The 21,477-nt window shown below is 33.9% G+C and overlaps 1 protein-coding gene across 1 annotated transcript; it reads right to left on the bottom strand.

Moving 5' to 3' along the window:
* Positions 1-241: 241 nt before the first annotated feature.
* On the bottom strand, positions 242-9,327 carry LOC147916470 (alpha-S2-casein-like). The gene is made up of 8 exons (XM_087434666.1): positions 9,277-9,327; positions 7,940-7,966; positions 7,008-7,049; positions 5,274-5,300; positions 3,992-4,036; positions 2,410-2,538; positions 500-526; positions 242-394 (listed from the first exon to the last, which is right to left on the bottom strand). Exons 1-8 carry the CDS (start codon positions 9,325-9,327, stop codon positions 242-244), a joined length of 501 nt encoding a protein of 166 aa, XP_087290792.1.
* Positions 9,328-21,477: the final 12,150 nt, after the last annotated feature.

The following is a 21,477-nucleotide window of genomic DNA, read 5'->3' as shown; positions in this document are numbered from 1 at the left end:
TATTTTTCTACCATAGTTTCCCACTTTTTTGTAGATGAAATACAAATGAACAAACTAGGCAAATCAACAGATGATATTCAGTGTGTCTTTAGGCATTTATATTACGTACCATTGGCAGGAAGATGTTTGAAAATTAGAGCTTAATGCATGAACTTGAGTCCTTACATCTGGGTGGGATTCCTTCTGCCCATTTTATAAAATTGAAGATGGACACCATTACCCCTTGAGTAATATGTATTATTCAGTCACCTCTTGCAAAGGAAATGGTATTGAGCATTTTTGCTAGGGTCTGGTAGTGCACAAATCTAGTGTTGCTAGTTTTAGTCTGTTCCGACAAATGTTTCTTATCATTGTCACACTTTTTATTTTCTGTTTCTCTAATTTGGTAACTGACCTTATGCATAAAAAAGTTAAAAATTTAGAATAAAATCAGTCTTGTACATAACTTAAGATCTGTTACTGGATGCCATGATTTTGTCTTCACAGGAAAGCCCCTTACCTCACTGGAGGAGTGGTGCTCTTTTTCCTATATAAAAACAAAAAAAGTTTCAATTTTATGGCCTAATCAAATAGCCATGTGGAATATATCACCCTTTCTAGGGAGATTTTAGTTGAATTGGGCTTCCTTTGCAAAACCCTTGTGATTTCCTGCAGCAGTAGTACACAAATGATTCTGTACTTGAAAGAAATTATTGTTCTGACTTAATATATTTATTATATTTAGGAGTTGGTTCAAGTGTTGGATTATAGATATTAAAGTTGACACATCTTAAAATACAGAACACTCTATGTAGGAATGTGATAAAAATAATGCAATATTTTAATATAATTATATATTTCTCAGGTAAGGAAATGTTTATTTACTCCTATGATGTGTTGAAAATAATAATATTGGACAAGTGTCCCCTATCAAAGGAAGCTTTGAACCTTAAAGCATTTTCTTGATATAAATAATTGACAAAAAATCCAACTGTGGCAAAAGTACTTATATATTAGGCACCCACTAGTGATTGCAATTTACATTCAGCTGAGCAAAAATATTTCATTAAGAGGAATGATTGAGGCCCAGTGCAGAATAAAAAGATAAAGAAGAAAGTGGTTAAGACTAGTAGAGTCTAAGGGAGAAGAAAATATTGTTCCATGCATAAAATTGATCACTGAAGTATCTTTCCTCTTTTTTCCTAAACTGTATATATAGCATATTCAATTCTCTACCTCAGGTTTACCACTGAATTGGCTATAAAGTTAAAGAGACACCAAGGTCCGCCAGGGCACGTGCCTAAAATACTGAGATAAATGAGGTAGCAAAGACTCTGAGCACCACAGGTAAATGGTGATCTTCTGAGGAGATATACATTTAGGGGTCAAGGAAGGGATCAGTATGTGGTTTTTTACTCTTTGCAGGGTAAAGAGATTGATTATAAGTTCCTCCTAAAAATGATTATAATATTCTTGGTATATTACATGGATATAGATATTTTTGTTTACAGTAAAATCACTTCAGCCTTTTCACATACGTAATCTAGTAAAATCCTTGTGATGTTGATATACGACTTTACATAGTTCCTTGTTTTATCCAGAAAAAGATTCATGAAGTTTAGCTGACTTTCTCCTCCTGTTTTGGACAGGGTCACTGCTTTATTGTTGTTGGTTAACAGTTCAGATCCACATAGTTAATCATAATGTTTGTGTCCTAAATCTGCTATCTTCTGGTCATAATAGATAAAGATTCAAAGCTTTTCTATTTCAGACGAAAATAGATTTTGACATTTAGAATATTCCTTAGGCATGTAGCATTCAAACCAACAGTATGAAAACTTATTTATTCTCATTTTAGGAATGGTATCTGTACCTTCTATGGGCCACTTAGGAAAATCATTCACATCCAAGCAACAGGAAGCACAGAAAAGGGAGGTGACGTGCCCAAGGTCACATAGCTTGTTCACAGCAGGTCCGGGACTCCAAACCTCATATTGTGTGTGACTAAGTGTCTGCTTCCAATGTTGAGTCTTGTGCTCTGCCAGTTATCCGTGATATTTGAAAAGGTCCACTAAGCCAAAAAGGCTTTATGAAACAAAGTGGAGATATTAATTAGAATGTTGGCAAGTGATTTCATTTCTTTAAATTTCAATTCCTTTTGTAAAATGGAGATGATATTCTCTGCATCTGCCTCCCTCAAAGACTGCTGTCAGAATCAAGTAAAATGACACACAAGTTATGCTTAGTGTTAATAGGGCTGTTTTATAGTATTTTGACTATATGATTTCTAATTTAATTTCTGTCCTAAAAAATTTTATATAATTTGTTTTAGTTTTTTACATTCAACGATTGAAACATTTTCCCCTCTGGTTAATTGAATTATTTTTTCATCAAAAGAAAGTAAGAAACAAGAAAAACAGTAGAACTTACCAGAAGGGGAAACAGAAGATAGTCATTTGTCTTAACGTGATTCCAAGTGTTCCTAACTATCTGATGTTGATTATAAGCCTGGAGATACAGGGGAAAGTTCAACTCCTGGTACCACTGGTTGATTTTGTTCTGGAAGGAAATAAATGTATCAATATTTACACCAAAACCAAATATTTAGATAATATCTAAATGATGCCCAATTGATCAAAAATTGCCTGAGAATTTTTTATATAAAATTGTATATAAACTTGTACATTCATAGAGTGAACTTCAGAATTGAGGAAATCATCTGATTAATTAAAGCTTCCAGTTGAAAATAACTGAATGTAAAAAAGTAAAAGAACGCATAAAAAGGGGAGTGGAGCATCATCAAGAAAATTGTCTCAGTTCGTCATTTCTGTTTTCACACCTGGTTGAAAAACCCTGGAACTTTTATCAGGGACTGCTCAGCTATTTCCCCATGCCCTGGGGCTGATTGCTTGCTTCTCGGAGCATCACTTACCTTGAAGTGTTACAGGAATCAGTATATGCAGAGTGGTTTATATAGTACCCATCACATATGTCCAGCTGAATAAATATTTTACTAAGTTCCTACTTTGATTTAGCTATGTATACTGGCCATAGATTACTGTAGAAATTAAAAATGGAATCATTAATACTGGACCTTAACACTCGAAAAATGTTCAGTTCATATAGATGATGTAAATAGGCATGCAGACTCAATATGTCTTTAGAATTGCCTGGGGATAAGTGTTGGATGTACACATGATTATAATAGGAGTGGTACAAAGAGAGAATACTATTAGAAGATTTAGAAAGATTATTAGAGCAATTAGAAGCTTCTAAAAGTAAAATGACTTTATTTTGGAGATCTTGATTTAAAATGCTCAAGAAGAAGCTGGTCCTGTTATAAAAGATTTTTAGAATGACTTTTTCCAATGTGTATAAATTTAATAATAATTGCTATCTTTTGGAGCATTTTTTTGTGTTTCAAATATTCTCTTATGTAATTTACATATCCTCTAATATCATCCTCATAAAAACCTGCAGAATTAGTATTACTAACTTTATTTTCATTGATGACAATGTAGTTTAGAGAGGTTAAGTAGTGACTTCATGAGCAGGAGTTGAAGTCCCCTGACTCCGTCCTGGCACTGCAGACTTCTCTAGTCCGCAGAGGGTGGGTTACATGACCGCCTATGGTTTGGGCTGAGAGTACTTAATAGCTTTTGCCTTAACCTATCAGTCCGTGTTGCTACTTCGAGCGCAGTGAGTAATTCTGTGCTTTTGGACTATAGTGATATCGCAGATCATTTAAATTTAAGAACACTTTTCCTGAGGTTTGTAACCCTTCCAACTTTAATTGGATAATTGCTCATTTTTCTTAAAAGGTACCTCCAGATCTGTTTAATAAGGTAATATTTACACATCACACTCACAATAGGAAAAAGTAATTTTTGTCATAAATTTGGTGTTAAATATTTCATCGAGAAGAAATGATAGGTAATCATTTGGGATAAGAAAGAGTTGAGTTTTAAAATATATTCTTTTATTTGAAGCAATAAATAGTGTGAAATATTACCAGCTGTTTTAGATAGAACTTATCTTCCTTAGTCAGCTGTATTTTCTGTTAAAAAACATAGCACATTACAGAAATACAAAATAAAAACATTACTTAATGATATTACATTAATTTTATTAGAATTATAATTACTTACATCAGTGAGGCTGTCAGAGTAACAAATTAAGAAATAACTTTACTTAAATGGCATAGCAGGATTTGTCTCTAAATAATTTTATGGAAAATTGGGGGAATTAATTGAATATTAAGAGTCCAAGCCACTAGCACTAAGAAATCAAGTATTTATTAAGAATTAAATAAGTTAAATATTTATCTTCACCACCCTTTCTCTCATTTTGTGTCAACATAATAATGTGACTAAAACACACGTCGTATTTGAGGGACATTATCAATCCTAAATCATCTCGACTATTTCATATGCTGACAGAGTGTAGGCAGGTGACCAAAAATAGCAAAATTGACCTGGTGAAGTGTGTGGCAAACTAAACCTTGCATGCTCTTTGTCACAGTGACAGACATGGCCTGAGACTCAGTTTGCATCTGAGATTTAGGATTAGAGAAAGGATAAGGCAGGCTTTTTAAGGCATTGACTCCAGTGAAGAATCCAGGCACTGCCCAGGGCCACAAGTCTGTGGACCAGCATCCGTGATGATTCTCCCTGCTCCTTCAGAACACTCTCACATTGTGGCTTTTTCTACCACGGAAGATGTTTCTGGCTCTGGTGACCCACACAATTCCTAACCCAAACCCTCATACAGATCCCTTAAAAGTGGTTCTAATACCTACATCAGTATCCCCTGGAGGCCTCTCTAAAATACCACTTGCTTAGCTCCAACTCAAACTTTCTGATTCAGTAGGTTGGGGTGGGGCCTAAGAATCTGTATTTCTCATAACTGTCCAGGTGCTACTGATATTCCTAATCTGGGGACTACCCTTTGAGAACTGTTCCTCTAAATGATGTTGAGAGGGTTTCCAAAGCGAAGCTGTGGTGAAGGCAATTGGCAAGCTCTTCATGTGGCACAGGCTTGATGCAAAATGGTTTCCCATGACGTCACAAACACATTTTCGGAGAGAACAAGGTAGAATAAACAATGCTCCTTAGGAAGATCCTCAATTTCAACCACTGAGAAATGATTGTGACTCATGCATGTGGTTTTCCTGTTACTTCCCTTGAATGTTTAGATATGAATTTGCTAAGAATTATCAAAGTATTGTACAACACTAATGGAAAGTTGCTATTTCTTGAAATAATTTTTTGACTTTAAAAGGAATAGTATCTTACCTCACTAGATGAACCACTAGAAGATTTCTGAGAAATTAAAAAAGTAATAATTACATAGTAATAAAAATCTGGTGACAGGAAGAAATTGAATCTTTAGCATTATTCCTTGAATAATGCTATAATAATATAGCAATATCCAGTAGTTACTTTATATATGCTCCATGTTAATTACCTACTTAATTGTTAGTAGGAAAATCAAAAGAAGGATTGAAATAAAAGCAGTAAAATCAGTTTTCATAGATACTTATTGTTAGCCACCTCTGGAAAAGGGGCAGATATAATGGGAAAGATAAACGTTATCTGTTGTTTAAATGATAGTATCTCCATTATGAGAATAAGAGAAAATTTAGAGGGCTAAAAATAATATAGGCAGGGTGAAATGATAATTTTAAGCATTATATAAATTATTTTCCATTTTATTAAAAGAAGAACATTCTATAGACTACTAATAATATTTAATATTAGGTATAAATATTGTCAATTAAATATATTCCTGTGAACAAAAGTGTCTCATCATTTCCTCGATCCTCTCTACTCTTTTCTAATTAAAATAGACTTTGATATATTATCCCCACATATTGTTTATCTTTTTCATGGAATAGAAAGAGAAAACAAATCCTACATAGAGAGAAGAATGAGAATGAATTCATTTTCATTTTGTAGGTTTGTATGAATTAGATGAAAAATTTCCAATTGTTAATAAATATGCCAACAGTGGTAAATTGAAATGTCAGCACCATGAGGGAGGGGTTTTGTCTGCTATATTCAATGTTGTATTCCAAGGCTTAGAATAGTGACTGCAGCATACTTCTTTCTCAATAAATGTTTGTTAAGTGAATGAGTGAATACCAAAATTCATTTAGATGGTACGTGGATAAATATTGTTTTTTAATTTTAATAACTATGCACTTATTTTAATGTATGTTAAAAATTTATAATTAAGTCCTTAAATGTGGGTAGAGATTATACAAAGAGATTTGGGTAGTGATTATGGAAAGTGTCTATTAAAAAGAAATTTATTTAAATTTAAAAGAGTAAATTTTGAGAATAATATTAAATATTGGCCTAACTGTCTAAAATCATGAAATGACTAGGTCCCTATTCTTTGTGGGAACTAACTGGGGAAGTATTTAGTATGTTGATTCATATAAAATAAACATCTTTCAATTGAAGTACTCATCAAGTTAGGACAAGCACATGTTTTTGTCCTGATTTTCAAGTTTTGTTGGTATTGAATATCTTTTTAATCTACACTAATTTTACACAAAGCAATATTACACATTTTGATCATATTTGAAATCAAGATATTATATCTAATGGGATTGGGAGCAAGCGTTGTCCTGAAAACAAAGAAAATCAGGGCTGATTTAAGAGAAATTTACTTTTCTACAATTCTTAAATAGAACTTTTTGGTATAAAGTGATACTTATAAAGTGTAAAATTATTGTCCAAAAACTTCCAGAATTGGGGAGTGGAGGGGAAGGTGATGGACCGTAAATAAAAACTTCTTTCAGAAGGATGACACTTTGAAAACCTGGGTCACAAATAGACCACAACTATGTGTTCCTGGAATCCTTTGCACATTATTTCACAGCAGTTAAGACAATGAAAACATCACTTATCTCAGACTCAGAGATGAAAAAACAATACTCATATGGGTAAATGGGAAAATAACATAATTGATAGAAAATATATCTTATTTATCAATCAAAAAGACATTAATATTAATTTTACCTGACTGGTTTGGAAGACCACATTATTGTCCTGCTTATAGTTCTGAAAAAACAAATAATATTTATTTTATACCAATATAAAAATGAAAAATTATTTTTAAATGTATTTATGTAAGAAGTTATGACTTACTTCTTGTGAGATATTGGAAGGTTCCTTAGAAAAAGAAATTAATAATGCATTTTTACTACTTATTTATGAAATATTTATTCATCCTACCCAAAGAAGTGTCAATCTATATTCTTCATACAGTAATTCGAGATAAAATACTTAGCCTTCACCTGAAGGAAAGTGAATTTGACCTAAAATTTTATTTTCCCAGATAATTAACTCATTATATTCTAGTTAAATAACATATTCTGCATTTTCAATTTCTTATGTGATAACGCAATTACAACATTTTTGCAAATACCAACAGCAACGAGGGAAGGAACTTTTTATTTGTCCTTTGCACAGTTTTTTTTTTTTTTCCTCTCTGATTTTTAGATGAAATACATAGCAGGAGACCAGGGCAATTCTTTGGGTAACATTGAAGGAGTTTCAGGCATCTGTTATGCACCTATGGACAGGAAGACATCTAGCACTTAATATAGATTCAGATGTGCATGAGTCCCTCATTCCAGAAGTAGCTCTGATGGATTCCTGTCATTGCATTCACAAGCTCTTGAGTGCTCATCATCACTCCAGTACTAATATCACAGTTATTGGATGAGTACTGGAGAAGCAAGTGAAAAAGTATACAAATCTAATCTTAGTGTGTTTGGATGCATAGATTTCAGTTTAGTGTCCTCAAATTTTGCAGCAATGATTGAACTTCAAATTTTCCATGATTCTGTAGCTCTAGTGTTATTGATCACAAAAAAGAGAATGATTAACCCAGGACATACGAAGGGGTATTAGGTGTCAGGAATTGTCTTCCTAATAAAGTGCCTTACCTCACTGGAGGAGACGTGCTTTATGTCCTATATAAATAACAAAAAAAGACAATAAATTTACTTTTCTGCCTCATTTAAAATGCGAAGGTGAATCTCTGCCTCTAGTGTTTAACAGCAAAAAAAAATTTTTTTTTAAATTTTTTCTTGGGGAAATGTAGTAGAATAAGGCCTCCTTTAAAGATTTATTTCAGTTTCAAATACAGTCAATAAACAATGATAACATTATTTTTATTTCCCAGGAAAACTGTGACACATGCACTTTTGAATATCTTCATCTATTACTTGCTAGTGGCACCTCCTCATTTTTAGCTGAGGAATCCTGTGTATTAAAAGAAATGATTGAAGCCAACTTCTCAATAAAAAGAAAGGGAGGAGAGTAATGATGTCTAGTGGAGTTTAAGAGAAAAGAAACCATTGATCTTGTGCAATATTGATAACTGAAGCATTGCTGTTTTTTTAACTACCTTGTTCATATTAGAAATAAAATTCTCCCTTTATAGTTATTCTTAAATTCACTAAAAATTTCAGAAGGCACAAATGCCTGTCTGTCTATTTCTCTTAGATACGGGGATATGTGTTATAGCAAAGGCTCTGAGAACCACAGGTAAAATTACCCTTCTGTTCTGGTGAGATGCTGGGGTGGGAGGGACGTGGGGGTGGGAATTCCCCTGAGAACTGGTAGCAATGCTGACGGATTAGAACTATACAGACTATAATATATATGTAAATTGTGTGTATATATATGTTCACAGCACTTTTGTGTACATTATCTAGTTACGTACTCAGTATTTTGACACGTAAATATTACTAATATAACCTTATTATTTTATTTGGTGAATAATTTACAAAGTTACCACTTAAATCCAGACCTACTAATCTGTCCTCTGTCACACGCCCTTGTTTTGCATTTTATCTTCACGGTTTCTAAACTATTTTTATCAAAAGTGGTGAAATTCTGTCGCTTCATTGACAACTGACTTTGCAAATCCCAAATTACAGTGGTGGGACTTGCTTACAATTCCAGAGACATGCTGGGGAGTGGGAATAGCTCCTCTAGAAAATTCCAACATATATTCCAACATATTATGGAGGGAAATTTGTGTCTTTCTTCTTATAACTATAGCTTCTCCAACACTACAAGGAAAACACTTCATGGAAAGTTTGTTCTTCACATTGTGTGTAAGATAGGGTCAATATTATCTTTGATCATAGGTTAAAAGTTTACATACTTCATGTCTATTCAGTGTTGTCCATGCCTGCATCTTCTACAAATAGTAAAAGTTGCACTCATATATTTAAATAAGAATGGGTACCATTATGTGTCCCATTATGCTTACATGCTTTGCCAGAGCAACACCTAAAAGGCAGGTAATGATGAAGAACTTCATGGTTACTTGGTCCTGTAAAAACATATAGAAAATAAACAATAGATTTTTTTTTTTTTTGCTGAGGAAGATTCACCCTGAGCTAACATCTGTTGCCAATCTTCCTCTATTTTGTAGTGGCCATCACAGCATGGCCACTAACAGAAGAGTGATGTAGTTCCATGCCCAGGAACTGAACCCAGGCTGCCGAAGTGGATCACACCTAACTTAACCAGTAGGCCTCTGGGGCTGGCCTAGTAATTGATTTTATCTTCAAAAAATTACATATTCTGACATTTATCTATTATTCTCTTTATGCCAGATAATGGAGAAAGAATAATAAATATTAATAAAAGCAGATGCTGTTAAGAAGCTCATGAACATGAATATCACACTTTATTTTGAAAGAGCTGTTTTCTTGTTGTTGTTGTTCAATGGATACAATGTAAAGCCATACTTGCTAAAATGTGGAAGGTTCATTCAGACATAGTCCATTAATAGGATTAATCACTACTGATAGGAATTTTGTGAAGAACTACTCTCAGAAATACAAAATACAAGAACTCTCTTTTAAATCAGATTTCAGGGGAGCCAAAATGCAGCCTGGTTCCTCCTAAGAAGCAGCAGGTGGAAATACCTGGGCTGGGCATCAGGTGTCCTGTTAGACCCAACTAGACTCTGGGCTGCCTGCTGATGCTTTCACAAGCCACTGAGCATCACCAGGTCTCATTTAACACATCTAACATAAGTGACTTGACTGCATGGCTTCTAAGGTCCCTTCCAGCCAGATCAATCTCTAATCTATGGCTGTTAACAAATCTACAAGGTCTTGTGACCACATCAATCTCTAGTCTGTGGCTATAAACAAATCCACAAGCTTTTCAGACTACTTACAAATTCAGCTTCTTTTCCCTGTAGTTAAATTAATAAGTAAAATTTGAAATAAAGTGAGCCGGCTATCATGGCCTAGTGGTTAAAATCTAGCCGTTACCACTTCTGCGGCCGGGGTTTGCTTCCCGGTCGTGGAAACACATCACCCATCAGTCAGTAGCCATGCTGTGGTGGCGGCTCACTTAGAAGTAAAACGACTTACAACTAGGATGTACAACTATGTACTGGGGGTTTAGGGAGGAATAGAAAAAAAAGAAGATTGGCAACAGCTGTTAGCTAAGGGAGAATCTTTCCCTGCAAAAAAAGAAATTGAAATAAAGTTATTCTAATGTATTTTCCAAATATTTTACTTGTTATACTGTACATATTTAAAATCTACTTTTAAAGACTAACTTTAATTTTTACACAACTGGTATCAAAATATGTTTGTGATCCACACCTATGTGAATGCAGAGGGTGTACATATACAAGTATTAAATTATCTGGCTTAACATTTGCATCGTATAATTTAAAAATAATTTCCTAACCCTATAGTATAAAATATTTCAGCTTTACACTGAGAAATAATAGGATGTAGTTAATGGTATATTCATTTACCTTTCCAAGATGAAAATAATATTTTATGCATGAAATATACACAGGACATATTTCACACTGACAAAGCTTTGTTTAAAATTGTAAAGCATATTTTATTTCTTTTTATTAAATATTGGAAATAAATTTAATATAACTGTTTTCCAATCAATTTTTCTTAGAGATAGTGTTTTACAAAGGTGAAAGAAATTGAAATGTGCAAAATTGTCAGTTCTTAATTAGACATATGTTTAACATGCTACGAATGGAAATTTAAAATAGTTGCAGTTACTAAGAAATTGCTATTTGGCGAACACTGTGCTGGACTTCTTACAATATTTTTTGTTATTTTCAGAATAACTTTGTAATTTAAGTATTCTTGTGTCCAATTTCCAGATGAAGAAAGTGGTCCAGGGACCAACATAAAGTAAGTAGTTGTTGAATTTCTAGAAATCTGATTATCTTGTTCCTGCCTTCAGAATAAAACTTCAGCACTTTATGAGACAGAGTTTTGTAATAAGTAGTTTCCAGTGCTTAAATGTTAGTTGTATTTTTTTAAATCTAAAAAGGAGATAAATCATATGCTTGTATTAATTAGAAAATTTCTCAAAACAATTTCTAGTATACTGATTTTGGTATCTTTACAAATATTTTGATTTTTATGATGCTGAAGAATATTAATAGGCCTAGAAATATTATTTCCCAAGTCCGTGGTGTGAGAGAAAGAATATATGAAAACATTACCTTATTTCCAAAATAGAAGACCAGAGGACTAGGCAGTGGATTATCTGAGATGGGTTATCCCAATACTATTTAAATTTTGTTCTTCCATGATATGGTAATTCTGTGGTTCAAAATACTTAAAAAGCCATTTGAATTCTAAGTCACTATGATTAGAAATTGTTTTTCTCCCTGGTTTTTGTTCCATAGATTCCAAGGAGTGCTTTACCAGTTTGATTTAGAACATGATAACAGGAAATGAGGGCCAGGTATAAGAAAAGTGAGATATGGTGGGACTACGACTTCCAGGAGTTCAAGCCTCTTGAAAAGTTAATACTCAGTTTGAGTCAATTTTGACTGTTAGAATTAATGCCCCAGTCTTGCCACATCTTCTAATTTTTAAATATAGAGCAACAGTTTGACTATTTATATGAATCTGCTTTTTTTTTTTTAATGAGGAAGATCAGCCCTGAGCTAACATCCATGCTAATCCTCCTCTTTTTGAAGAAGCAGATCTCATATTGTGTATCTCCTTCCTACGTTGAGTCTCCTGCTCTGCCACTTATTTGTGATGTTTGAAAAGGTCCACTAAGCCAAAAAGGCTTTATAAAACAAGGAGAGGACATTAGCTAGAATGTTGGCAAGTGATTTCATTTCTTTAAATTTCAGTTCCATTAGTAAAATGGAGATGGTGTTCTCTACCTCTGTCTTCCTCCAAGACTGCTGTCAGAATCAAGTAAAATGACATATAAGTGAATACTCTGGACAGTTCAATTTGGTCTTACTTATATACTGTGTTAATAGTACTATTTTTATAGTATTTGACCATAGGATTTGTGATTTAATTTCTGTCCTAGAGAATTTTACTTAAATTTATTTTAGTTTCTACATACAAAATGATGAAACATTTTCCCCTCTGGTTAATTGAATCATTTTTTTCTTTCAAAAGAAAGTCAGAAACAAACCAAAATGTAGAACTTACCAGAAGGGGAAATGGATGACAGTCATTTGACTTCATATGATTCCATGGGATCCTAACTGCCTAAGGTTGATTACAAGTCTGAAGATATTGAGGAAAGTTCAACTCCTGGTAAAACTGGTTGATTTTCTTTTGTTAGGAAATAAATGTATCAATATTTACACCAGAATTGATTCTTCTCTGTGGGTCAGAGCATATCTGCGCAAAGTCAAATGAACTAAAACTTCACTTAGATAATATCTAAAAGATTCCAAATTGACCAAGCCCAAGAAGTTTTTAATAAAAAATCCACTGTAACAGTGTCTACATTCATAAAATAACTTCAGAATTGAGGAAATCTTCTGGTTAAGTATTCAGATGAAAATAACTGAATGTGAAAGGTAAAAGAATGTATAAGAAGGAGAGTGGAGAACTATCAAGTAAACTTTGTGACAAAACAGTTTGTCATTTCTTTTTTCACATCTGGTTGAAAAAGCCTGGTACTTGGAGTCAGGGACAACTCAGCTTACTTTCCCATGCCCTTGGGCTGCTTGCTCGACTCAGAGCATCACTTAACTTGAAGTGTTACGTGAATCGATATATGTAGGGTATTTTATATAGTATCCATCACAAGTGTCCAGTTGAATAAATGTTCTAGTAAGTTCCTTCTTTGATTTGGCTATGTATACTTGACAATGGATTACAGTATAAATTAAAAATGGAATCTCTTAAAACAGGATCTTAACTGTGGAAAAATGTTCTGTTCATATAGATGATGTAAATAGGCATGTAGAAAGTCAATGCGCCTTTAGAACTGCCTGAGGATAAGTATTGGATGTGCTCATGATATAAAATGTGAATGGTAAAAAGAGAGAATATTATTAGAAGATCTAGAAAGATTATTAGAGCAATTAAAACTTTCCAAAAATAAAATGGCTTTAACTTAGAAATCCTGTTTTGAAATGCTCCATAAGAAGCTGCTCCTGTTATAAAAGATTTAGAATGGATTTTTCCAATGTGTATAAAGTGAATAATTGCTATCTTTTGGTACATTTATTTGTGTTTCAAATATTCTATTATGTAATTTATATATCCTCTAACATCATCTTCATAAAAATCTACAGAATTAGTATCACTAACTTTATTTTCACTTGATGACAATGTAGTTTAGAGAGGTTAAGGGATCACTTGCTGAGCAGGAGTTGGAATAGATGTCCCCTGACACTCTCCTGGCACTGCAGACTTCTCTAGTCCACAGAGGGTGGGTCACATGGCCCCCTATTGTTCGGGCTGAGAGTGCTTAATAGCTTTTGCCTTAACCTATCAGTCCACGTTGCTACTTCAAAGACAAGCACAGTGAGCAATTCTGTGCTTTTGGACTTTAGTGATATCTCAGGTCACTTCAATTTAAGAACACTTTTCCTGAGGTTTGTAACTCTTACAAGTTTAATCGGATAATTGTTCATTTTTCTTAACAGGTAACTCCAGATCTGTTTGTTTAGATAATATTTACCTATCACAGTCACAATAAGATAGTAATTTTTGTCTTTGTCTTAATCTTTGTCTTTTTCTAAATATTTCATTGAGAAGAAATGATGAGTAGTCATAGAAAGAGTTAAGTTATAAAAACGTATTCTTTTACTTGAAGTAATAAATAGTACTAAAAATTACCAGCTGTTAGGTAGACCTTGTCTCCCTTAATAAGATCAATTTTCTATTAAAAAACAAAGCATGTTGAAGAAATTTAAAATAAAAATATTTCTTAATGATATTACGTTAATTTTGTTTGAATGATAATTACTGACATAGGTGAGGCCGTTAGTATAACCCTAAAAGTAACAAATTAAGAAATAGCTTTACTTAAATGGCATGGCAGTAGTTGTCTCTGAATAATTTTATGGAAAATTATGGGCAATTAATTGAATATTCAGAGTCCAAGCCACTAGCGCTCAAAATCAAGTATTTATTAAGAATTAAATAAATTAAATATTTATCTTAAGAATCCTCCTTCCCATTTTGTGTCAAGATAGTAACATGTTTAAACAATGTCTTCTTTCAAAGACATTAACAATCCTAAATCATCTCGACCATTTCATATGCTGACAGAGTGTAGGCAGGAGACCAAAAATAGCAAAATTGACTTGGTGAGGTGTGTGGCAGAATAAACCTTGTATGCTCTTTGTCAAATGACAGACATGGTCTGAGACTCTCAGTCTGCGTCTGAGATTTAGGGTTAGAGAAAGGATAGGCAGTTTTCTCAAGGCACTGACTGTGAAGAGTTCAGGCACTGCCCAGGGCCACAAGGCTCTGGACCATGATCCGTAAGGATTGACCCTGCTCCTTCAGAACACTCTCACATCGTGGCTTTTATCACCATGGAAGGTGTTTCTCGCTTTGGTGACCCACACAATTCCTAACCCAAACCCTCATTCAACCCTCTGAAAAGTGGTTCTGAAAATTTAATGTGCATCAGTATTCCCTGGAGGATTCACTAAAATACAGCCTGCTTAGCTCCAACTCAAACTTTCTGATTCAGCAGGTGTGTGGTGGGGCCTAAGAATCTGTATTTCTCATAGCTGTCCAGGTGCTACTGATATTCCTAACCTGGGGACTACCCTTTTAGCACTGCTCCTCTAGATGATGTTGAGAGAGTTTCCAAAGTGAAGCTGTGGTGAAGGCACTTGGAAAGCTCTTGATCTGGCACAGGCTTGATGTAAAATGCAGTGTCCTGTGACGTCACAGACACATTTTTCAGAGAGAACAGGGTAGAATAAACAACGCTTCTTAGGAAGATCCTCAGTTTCAGCTACCGAGAAATGATTGTGACATATGCATGTGGTTTTCCCGTTACTTCCCTTGAATGTTTAGTTGTGGATTTGCTGAGAATTATCAAACTATTTTATAACAAATAATGGAAAGTTGCTATTTCTTGAAAGAGTTCTTTGACTTTAAAAGAAACAGTATCTTCTAGATACTGTTAGAACTGCTAGAAGATTCCCAAGAAATTAAAAAGTAATAAAATAATTTTAAAAATCTGATGACACAAAGAAATTGAATTTTCAGCATTATTCCTTGAATATCAGTAGTTACTATAGACATTCTCCGTATTAATTACCTACTTGATCATTAGTATGAAATGTCAAAAGATGGATTGAAATAAAAGCAACGAAATCAGTTTTCATAGATACTTATTGTTAATCACCTATGCAAAACAAATGGGAAGGATAAAGATTATCTGTTGTTTAAAAGGCAGAATCTCCATTGTGAGAAAAGAAAAATTTAGGAGGGTAAAATTAATAAAGGCAGTGTGAAATGGTAATTTTAAGCATTAAAAAAATTGTTTTCTGGTTTATTAAAAGGGGAACATTCTACAGGCTATTATCAATATTAAATATTAGATATAAATATTGTCAATTAAACATAGTTCATATGAACAAAAATGTCTCACCATTTCATCTATCCTCTCTATTCTTTCCTATTTAAAAAAGAATTGGACATATTATCCCCACACATTGTTTATATTTTGTACTGAATAGAAAGAGAAAATCTATCTTACATAGAGAGAAGCATGAGGATGAGTTGACTCATTTTATCGGTTTGTATGAATCAGATCAAAAATTCCTGGTTGGTAATAAATATGGCAACAGTGGTAAACCGAAAAGTCAGCACATGAGGGCGGGATCTTGTCTGCCATATTCAGTGTCGTGTTTCAGAGCCTAGGGTGGTGGCTGGGGCATAGTTCTTGCTCAATAAACGTTTGGTAAATGAATGAGTGAAGAGACAAAATTTATTTAGATGGGAAATGGATAACTTTTTAACATTTTAATAACTATGCATTTATTTTATGGTATATAAAAATATATGTAATTAAGTCATCAACTCTGGGGAGAGATGATATAAAGAGACTTGTGTAGAGATTATAGACTATTTCTATTAAAATCAAACTTATTTAAGTTTAAAAGAGTAAATTTTGAGAAAGATACTAAATATTAGCTGAACATAGAGGGATACTATACAATAAAAAATGATGGTTGATAAAAGTACCAAATTGGGGAGCAGAAGGGAAGGTGATGGACCATAAATAAAAGCTCTTTTCAGAAAGATGACACTCGAAAACTTGGATCTCAATTAGACCACAAATATGTTTTTCTGGAATCCTTTTCACATTATTTTACAGCAGTTAAGACAATGAAAACATCACCTATTTCAGACTCAGAGATGAAAAAAAAAATGCTCATATGGGCAAATGGGAAAACAACATAATTGATAGAAAATATACCTTATTTATCAAACAAAAAGACATTAATATTAATTTTACCTGACTGGTTTAAAAAAATCACATTATTGTCCTGCTTATGTTTCTGGAAAAATGAATAATAGTTACTTTATAGCAATATAAAAATGAAAAATTACTTTTAAATGTATTTATGCAAGAAGTTATGACTAACTTCTAGGGAGATTTTAGCAGATTCCTTTAGAAAAAGAAATTGATAATTCATTTTTATTAATTATTTATGAAATTTTTTCGTCATATCTAAGAAGGTATTAATCCATAATCTTTATGTAGAAAATACACAGCCTTTCTCTGAAGGGAAGTGAATTTGACCTAAAATTTTATTCTCACTAGATACACAGCGCGTTATATTCTAGTTAAATAACTTATTCTGCATTCTCAGCTTCTTTTGTGATAACCTAATTACAACATTTTTGCAAATAGCAACAGCAAAGAGGGAAAGAACATCTTATTTGTCTTTGCACAGTTTTCTTTGCTTTTTTTCTCTCTGATTTTTAAATGAAATGCATAGCAAGAGAACAGGGCAATTCTTTGGGTAACAGTGAAAGAGCTTTGGGCATATGCTACGGACAAGAAGACATCTAGAAATTAGCACTTACTATAGATTCAGATGTGCATGAGTCCCTCACTCCAGAAACAGCTCTAATGGATTCCTGTCATTGCATTCACAAGCTCTCGAGTGCTCATCATCACTCCTGTCCTGATATCACAATTATTGGACGAGTAGTGGAAAGGCAAGTGGAAAAGTCTACAAATCTAATCTTAGTGTGTTTGGATGCATAGATTTTGGTTTAGTGTCCTCAAATTTTTTAGCAATGATTGAACTTCAAATTTTGCTTGATTCTGTAGCTCTAGTGTTATTGATCACAAAAATGGGAATGATTAACCCAGGGCATATGAAGTCGTATGAGAGCCAGAAATTGTCTTCCTAATAAAGTACCTTATCTCACTAGAGGAGACATGCTTTATCTCATATATAAATAACAAAAACTTGGTCACAAAGAGACAAAAATTTAAATTTAACTTTATGCTTTATTTAGAACACCAATGGGAATCTCTGTCTCTACTGTTCAAGAGCAAAGAAAGTTTCTTAAAATATTGTTTTTAGGGCAAATATAGTAGAACAGGGCCTCCTTTAATAATTTATTTCAGTTTCAAATACAGTCAATAAACAGTGATAACATTACTCTGAAGTTCCCAGGAACATTGTGACACAAGTACTTTTGTATATCCTGATCTATTACTTATAGTGGCACTTCCTTATTTTTAGCTGAGAAATCCTGTATCTTAAAAGGAATGATTGAGGCCAACTACTGAATAGAAAGAAAGGGGAGAGAGTGCTTATGTCCAGTGGAGTTTAAGAGAAAAGAAACCATTGATTCTGTGCAATATTGATAACTGAAGTGTTGCTGTTGTTTTTTAACTACCTTGTTCATATTAGAAATAGAATTCTCACTTTATACTTATTCTTAATGGACTACAAATTTAAGATGGCACAAATGTCTGTCTGTCTGTATCTCTTAGAAACAGAGATACATGTTATAGCAAAGACTCTGAGCACCACAGGTAAAATTGCCCTTCTGGTCGGGTGAGACGCTGGGGTGGGAGGGACGTGGGGGTGTGAATTCCACTGAGAACAGTGGTGGTAGCAATGCTGATAGATTAGAATTACATCTACTATAATATACATGTAAATTGTGTATATAGATATGTTTACAGAGAACTTTACAAAGTTACCACTCAAATGCAGATCTACTAATCTGTCCTCTGTCACATACTCTTGTTTTGTATTTTATCTTCATGGTTTCTGAACTATTTTTATCACAAATGGTGAAATTCTGTCACTTCATTGACAGCTGACTTGGTAATCCCAAATTCTAGTGGGGGGACTTGCTTACAATTCCAGAGACATGCTGGGCAGTGGGAATAGCTCCTCTAGAAAATTCCAAAATATTATGGAGGGGAATTTAGGTCTTCCTGAAACTATAGCTTCTTCAACACTACAGTGAAGACAATTCATATGAAAGTTCCTTCATCTTCACATTGTGTCTAAGATAGAGTCAATACTCTTTGATGATGGGTTAAAAGTTTACATATTTCGTCTCTATTCACTGCTACCCATGCCTGCATCCTCTGCATATAGTAAAAGGTGAACTCTGATATATTTAAATAAGAATGAATACCATTATATGCCCCATTATGTTTACATGCTTTGCCAGAGCAACAGCCAAAACGCAGGTAAAGATGATGATCTTCACGGTTACTCGGTTATAAAAACATACACAGGAAATCAATAATAGACTTTATCTTCTAAAAATTACATATTCTAACATTTATTTATCTATTATTATCTTTATACCAGTTAATGGAGATAGGGTAATAAAGATTAACAAAAGCGGATGCTTTTAAGAAACTCATGAACATGAATATCACACTTTATTTTGAAAGAGCTGTTTTCTTGTTGTTGTTGTTCAATGGATACAATGTAAAGCCATATCTGTTAAAATGTGCAAGATTACTTCAGATAAAGTCAGTTCGTAGGATTAATATCAACACACAGGCATTTTGTGAAGAACAACTATGAGAAATACAGAATACGGGAAGAACTCTCTTTTAAATTAGATTTCAGGTGAGCCGAAATGCAGCCTGGTTCCTCCTAAGAAGTAGCAGAAGGAAATAACCAGTTGGGCATCAGGTGTCCTACTAGTCCCAGCTCCACCGTGGGCTGCCTGCTGATGCTTTCACAAGCCACTGAGCATCACCGGGTCTCATTTAATACATCTAACATAAGTGACTTGACTGCATGACTTCTAAGGTCCCTTCCAGCCAGATCAATCTCTGATCCTGGCCACAAGGTTTTCTGACCACTTATAAATTCAACTTCTTTTCCCTGCGATTAAATAGATAAATAAAAATTGATATAAAGTTATTCTAATGGATTTTCCGTATAGGTTACTCTTTAGAGTGTACAAATTTAAAATCTATTTTTAAAGAGGAATTCTAATTTTTGAAAATAAGATATCAAAATATGTTTGTAATCCTCACCTATGTGAATACAGAGGGCGTATATATACAGGTATTAAATTATCTGGCTTAATATTTGCATTGCATAATTTAAAAATAATTTCCCAATCCTATAGTATAAAATATCTAGACTTTGCACTGAATAACAATATCATATAGATGATGATATATTCACTTACTCTTCTAAGATGAAAATAATATTTTATGCATCCAATATACACAGGACATATTATACATTGACAAAGCTTTGTTTAAATTGTAAAGTATATTTTTCTGCCCTTTTAAAAATATCTGAAATAAATACATTTATATACCTGTTTTCTAATCAATTTTTCGTAAAGATAGTATTTTACAAAGGTGGAAGAAATTGAAATCTGTAAAATTGTTAGTTCTTAATTAGACGTACATTTCACATGTTAGAAATGGAAACTTAAAATCATTGTAATCACTAAGCAACTGTTACATGGCAAACACGGTGCTGGACTTCTTATAATATTATTTGAAATCTTCAGAATAACTAGTAATGTAAGTAATATTGTCTCTAATTTCCAGATGAAGAACTTGGTCCAGGGACCAATACAAAGTAAGCAGTTGCTGGATTTCTAGAAGCCTGACTATCTTGTTCCTACCTTCAGAATAAAACCTCAGCACTTTATGAGACAGAATGTCATAATAAACAGTTCACAGTGCCTACATATTAATTGCATTTTTAAAAAAACTAAAAAGATAAATCATATGCTTGTATTAATTAGAAAATTTCTCAAAACAATTTCTAGTATACTGGTTTTCGTACTGTTACCTCACCAGTTCCGTTTTTGCCCACAGCCCAGGACGCCAATCACCTAGATGATGAGATTGCAGAGAGAGAGAGAGTGTTTATTAATCACAAGGCAGCCAAGTGTGGAAGCAGGAGAATGAATCCCAAATCTGCTTCCCCGAAAATAGGGACTCAGGGATATTAATAGGGTAGGGGGCAAGGTGGTCTGAAAGGATTGGAGGTGAGGAGAGATGAGGTAATTGATGATCTGCACAAGTGTAGTCATGCTTCGTGCCTCTTCGTGGGATGCATGTTCACAGAACGGTGGCATTAACGTGCCCTGAGGGTGAAGTTCCAACCTCTTGCCCTCAAAATGTCGCTTATCGGACATATGTCTGCATGGGCCCCCCAGTTGATGGGTTGGTGGTCTCAATTCAGTCTGAATTACTATGGTGACCCCAGCTCCAGGGAGATTTCACCTATAGGAACTGAGTAAGAGTCAGATAGCATATTGCCTAAACAGCACATTTAACAACCGGTAAGTTTATCATACAGATTTAAGTCCTCACCTTCTGTTCTGATAAGTTTCTAGGTAAGGCCATCCCCCCTTCTTCCTGGTACAGGGAAGAAGATATCTTTACAAATGGAGATTTCCTTTACAAATGTAAATGTCTCCTACAACGGGTAACCAGAACTAAGAGTGGCCTTAACAAGGACCCTCCAGGTAACCGGACATGTCTATGGTGATGGGCTATCCTGGGGGCAGGCCTCCCATCCCAAACTCCTTTGGTCAGTTAGTGGGGGTGGGGGCCAAAGTGTCTTTCAGGCAGAGACATATTTTGAAGTGGCCAATTCCAATCCCCCGTAGTTACTAGCTGCTTAATCATCAATAGCTAACTGTTTGCCAGTTTCAGTAACTTTACAAATATTTTGATTTTTATGATACAGAAGATATTA

This window comes from Ceratotherium simum, chromosome 8, assembly GCF_057802395.1.
Source record: "Ceratotherium simum simum isolate JZ-2026a chromosome 8, ASM5780239v1, whole genome shotgun sequence".
Classification (NCBI taxonomy): domain Eukaryota; kingdom Metazoa; phylum Chordata; class Mammalia; order Perissodactyla; family Rhinocerotidae; genus Ceratotherium; species Ceratotherium simum.
This window is presented reverse-complemented; position numbering and strand designations above follow the sequence as displayed.

Bases quoted from the DNA above. Each gene is read 5' to 3' on its own strand.
- LOC147916470 (XM_087434666.1), bottom strand. From the start codon at position 9,327: ATGAAGTTCTTCATCATTACCTGCCTTTTAGGTGTTGCTCTGGCAAAG. The intron at 4,037-5,273 runs GTAAGATACTAT...GTTTTTTAACAG, and splicing joins CTAGTGGTTCATCTAGTGAG to AAAATACAGCTGACTAAGGA. The intron at 395-499 runs GTAAGGGGCTTT...TTTATGCATAAG, and splicing joins AGCACCACTCCTCCAGTGAG to GTCAGTTACCAAATTAGAGA.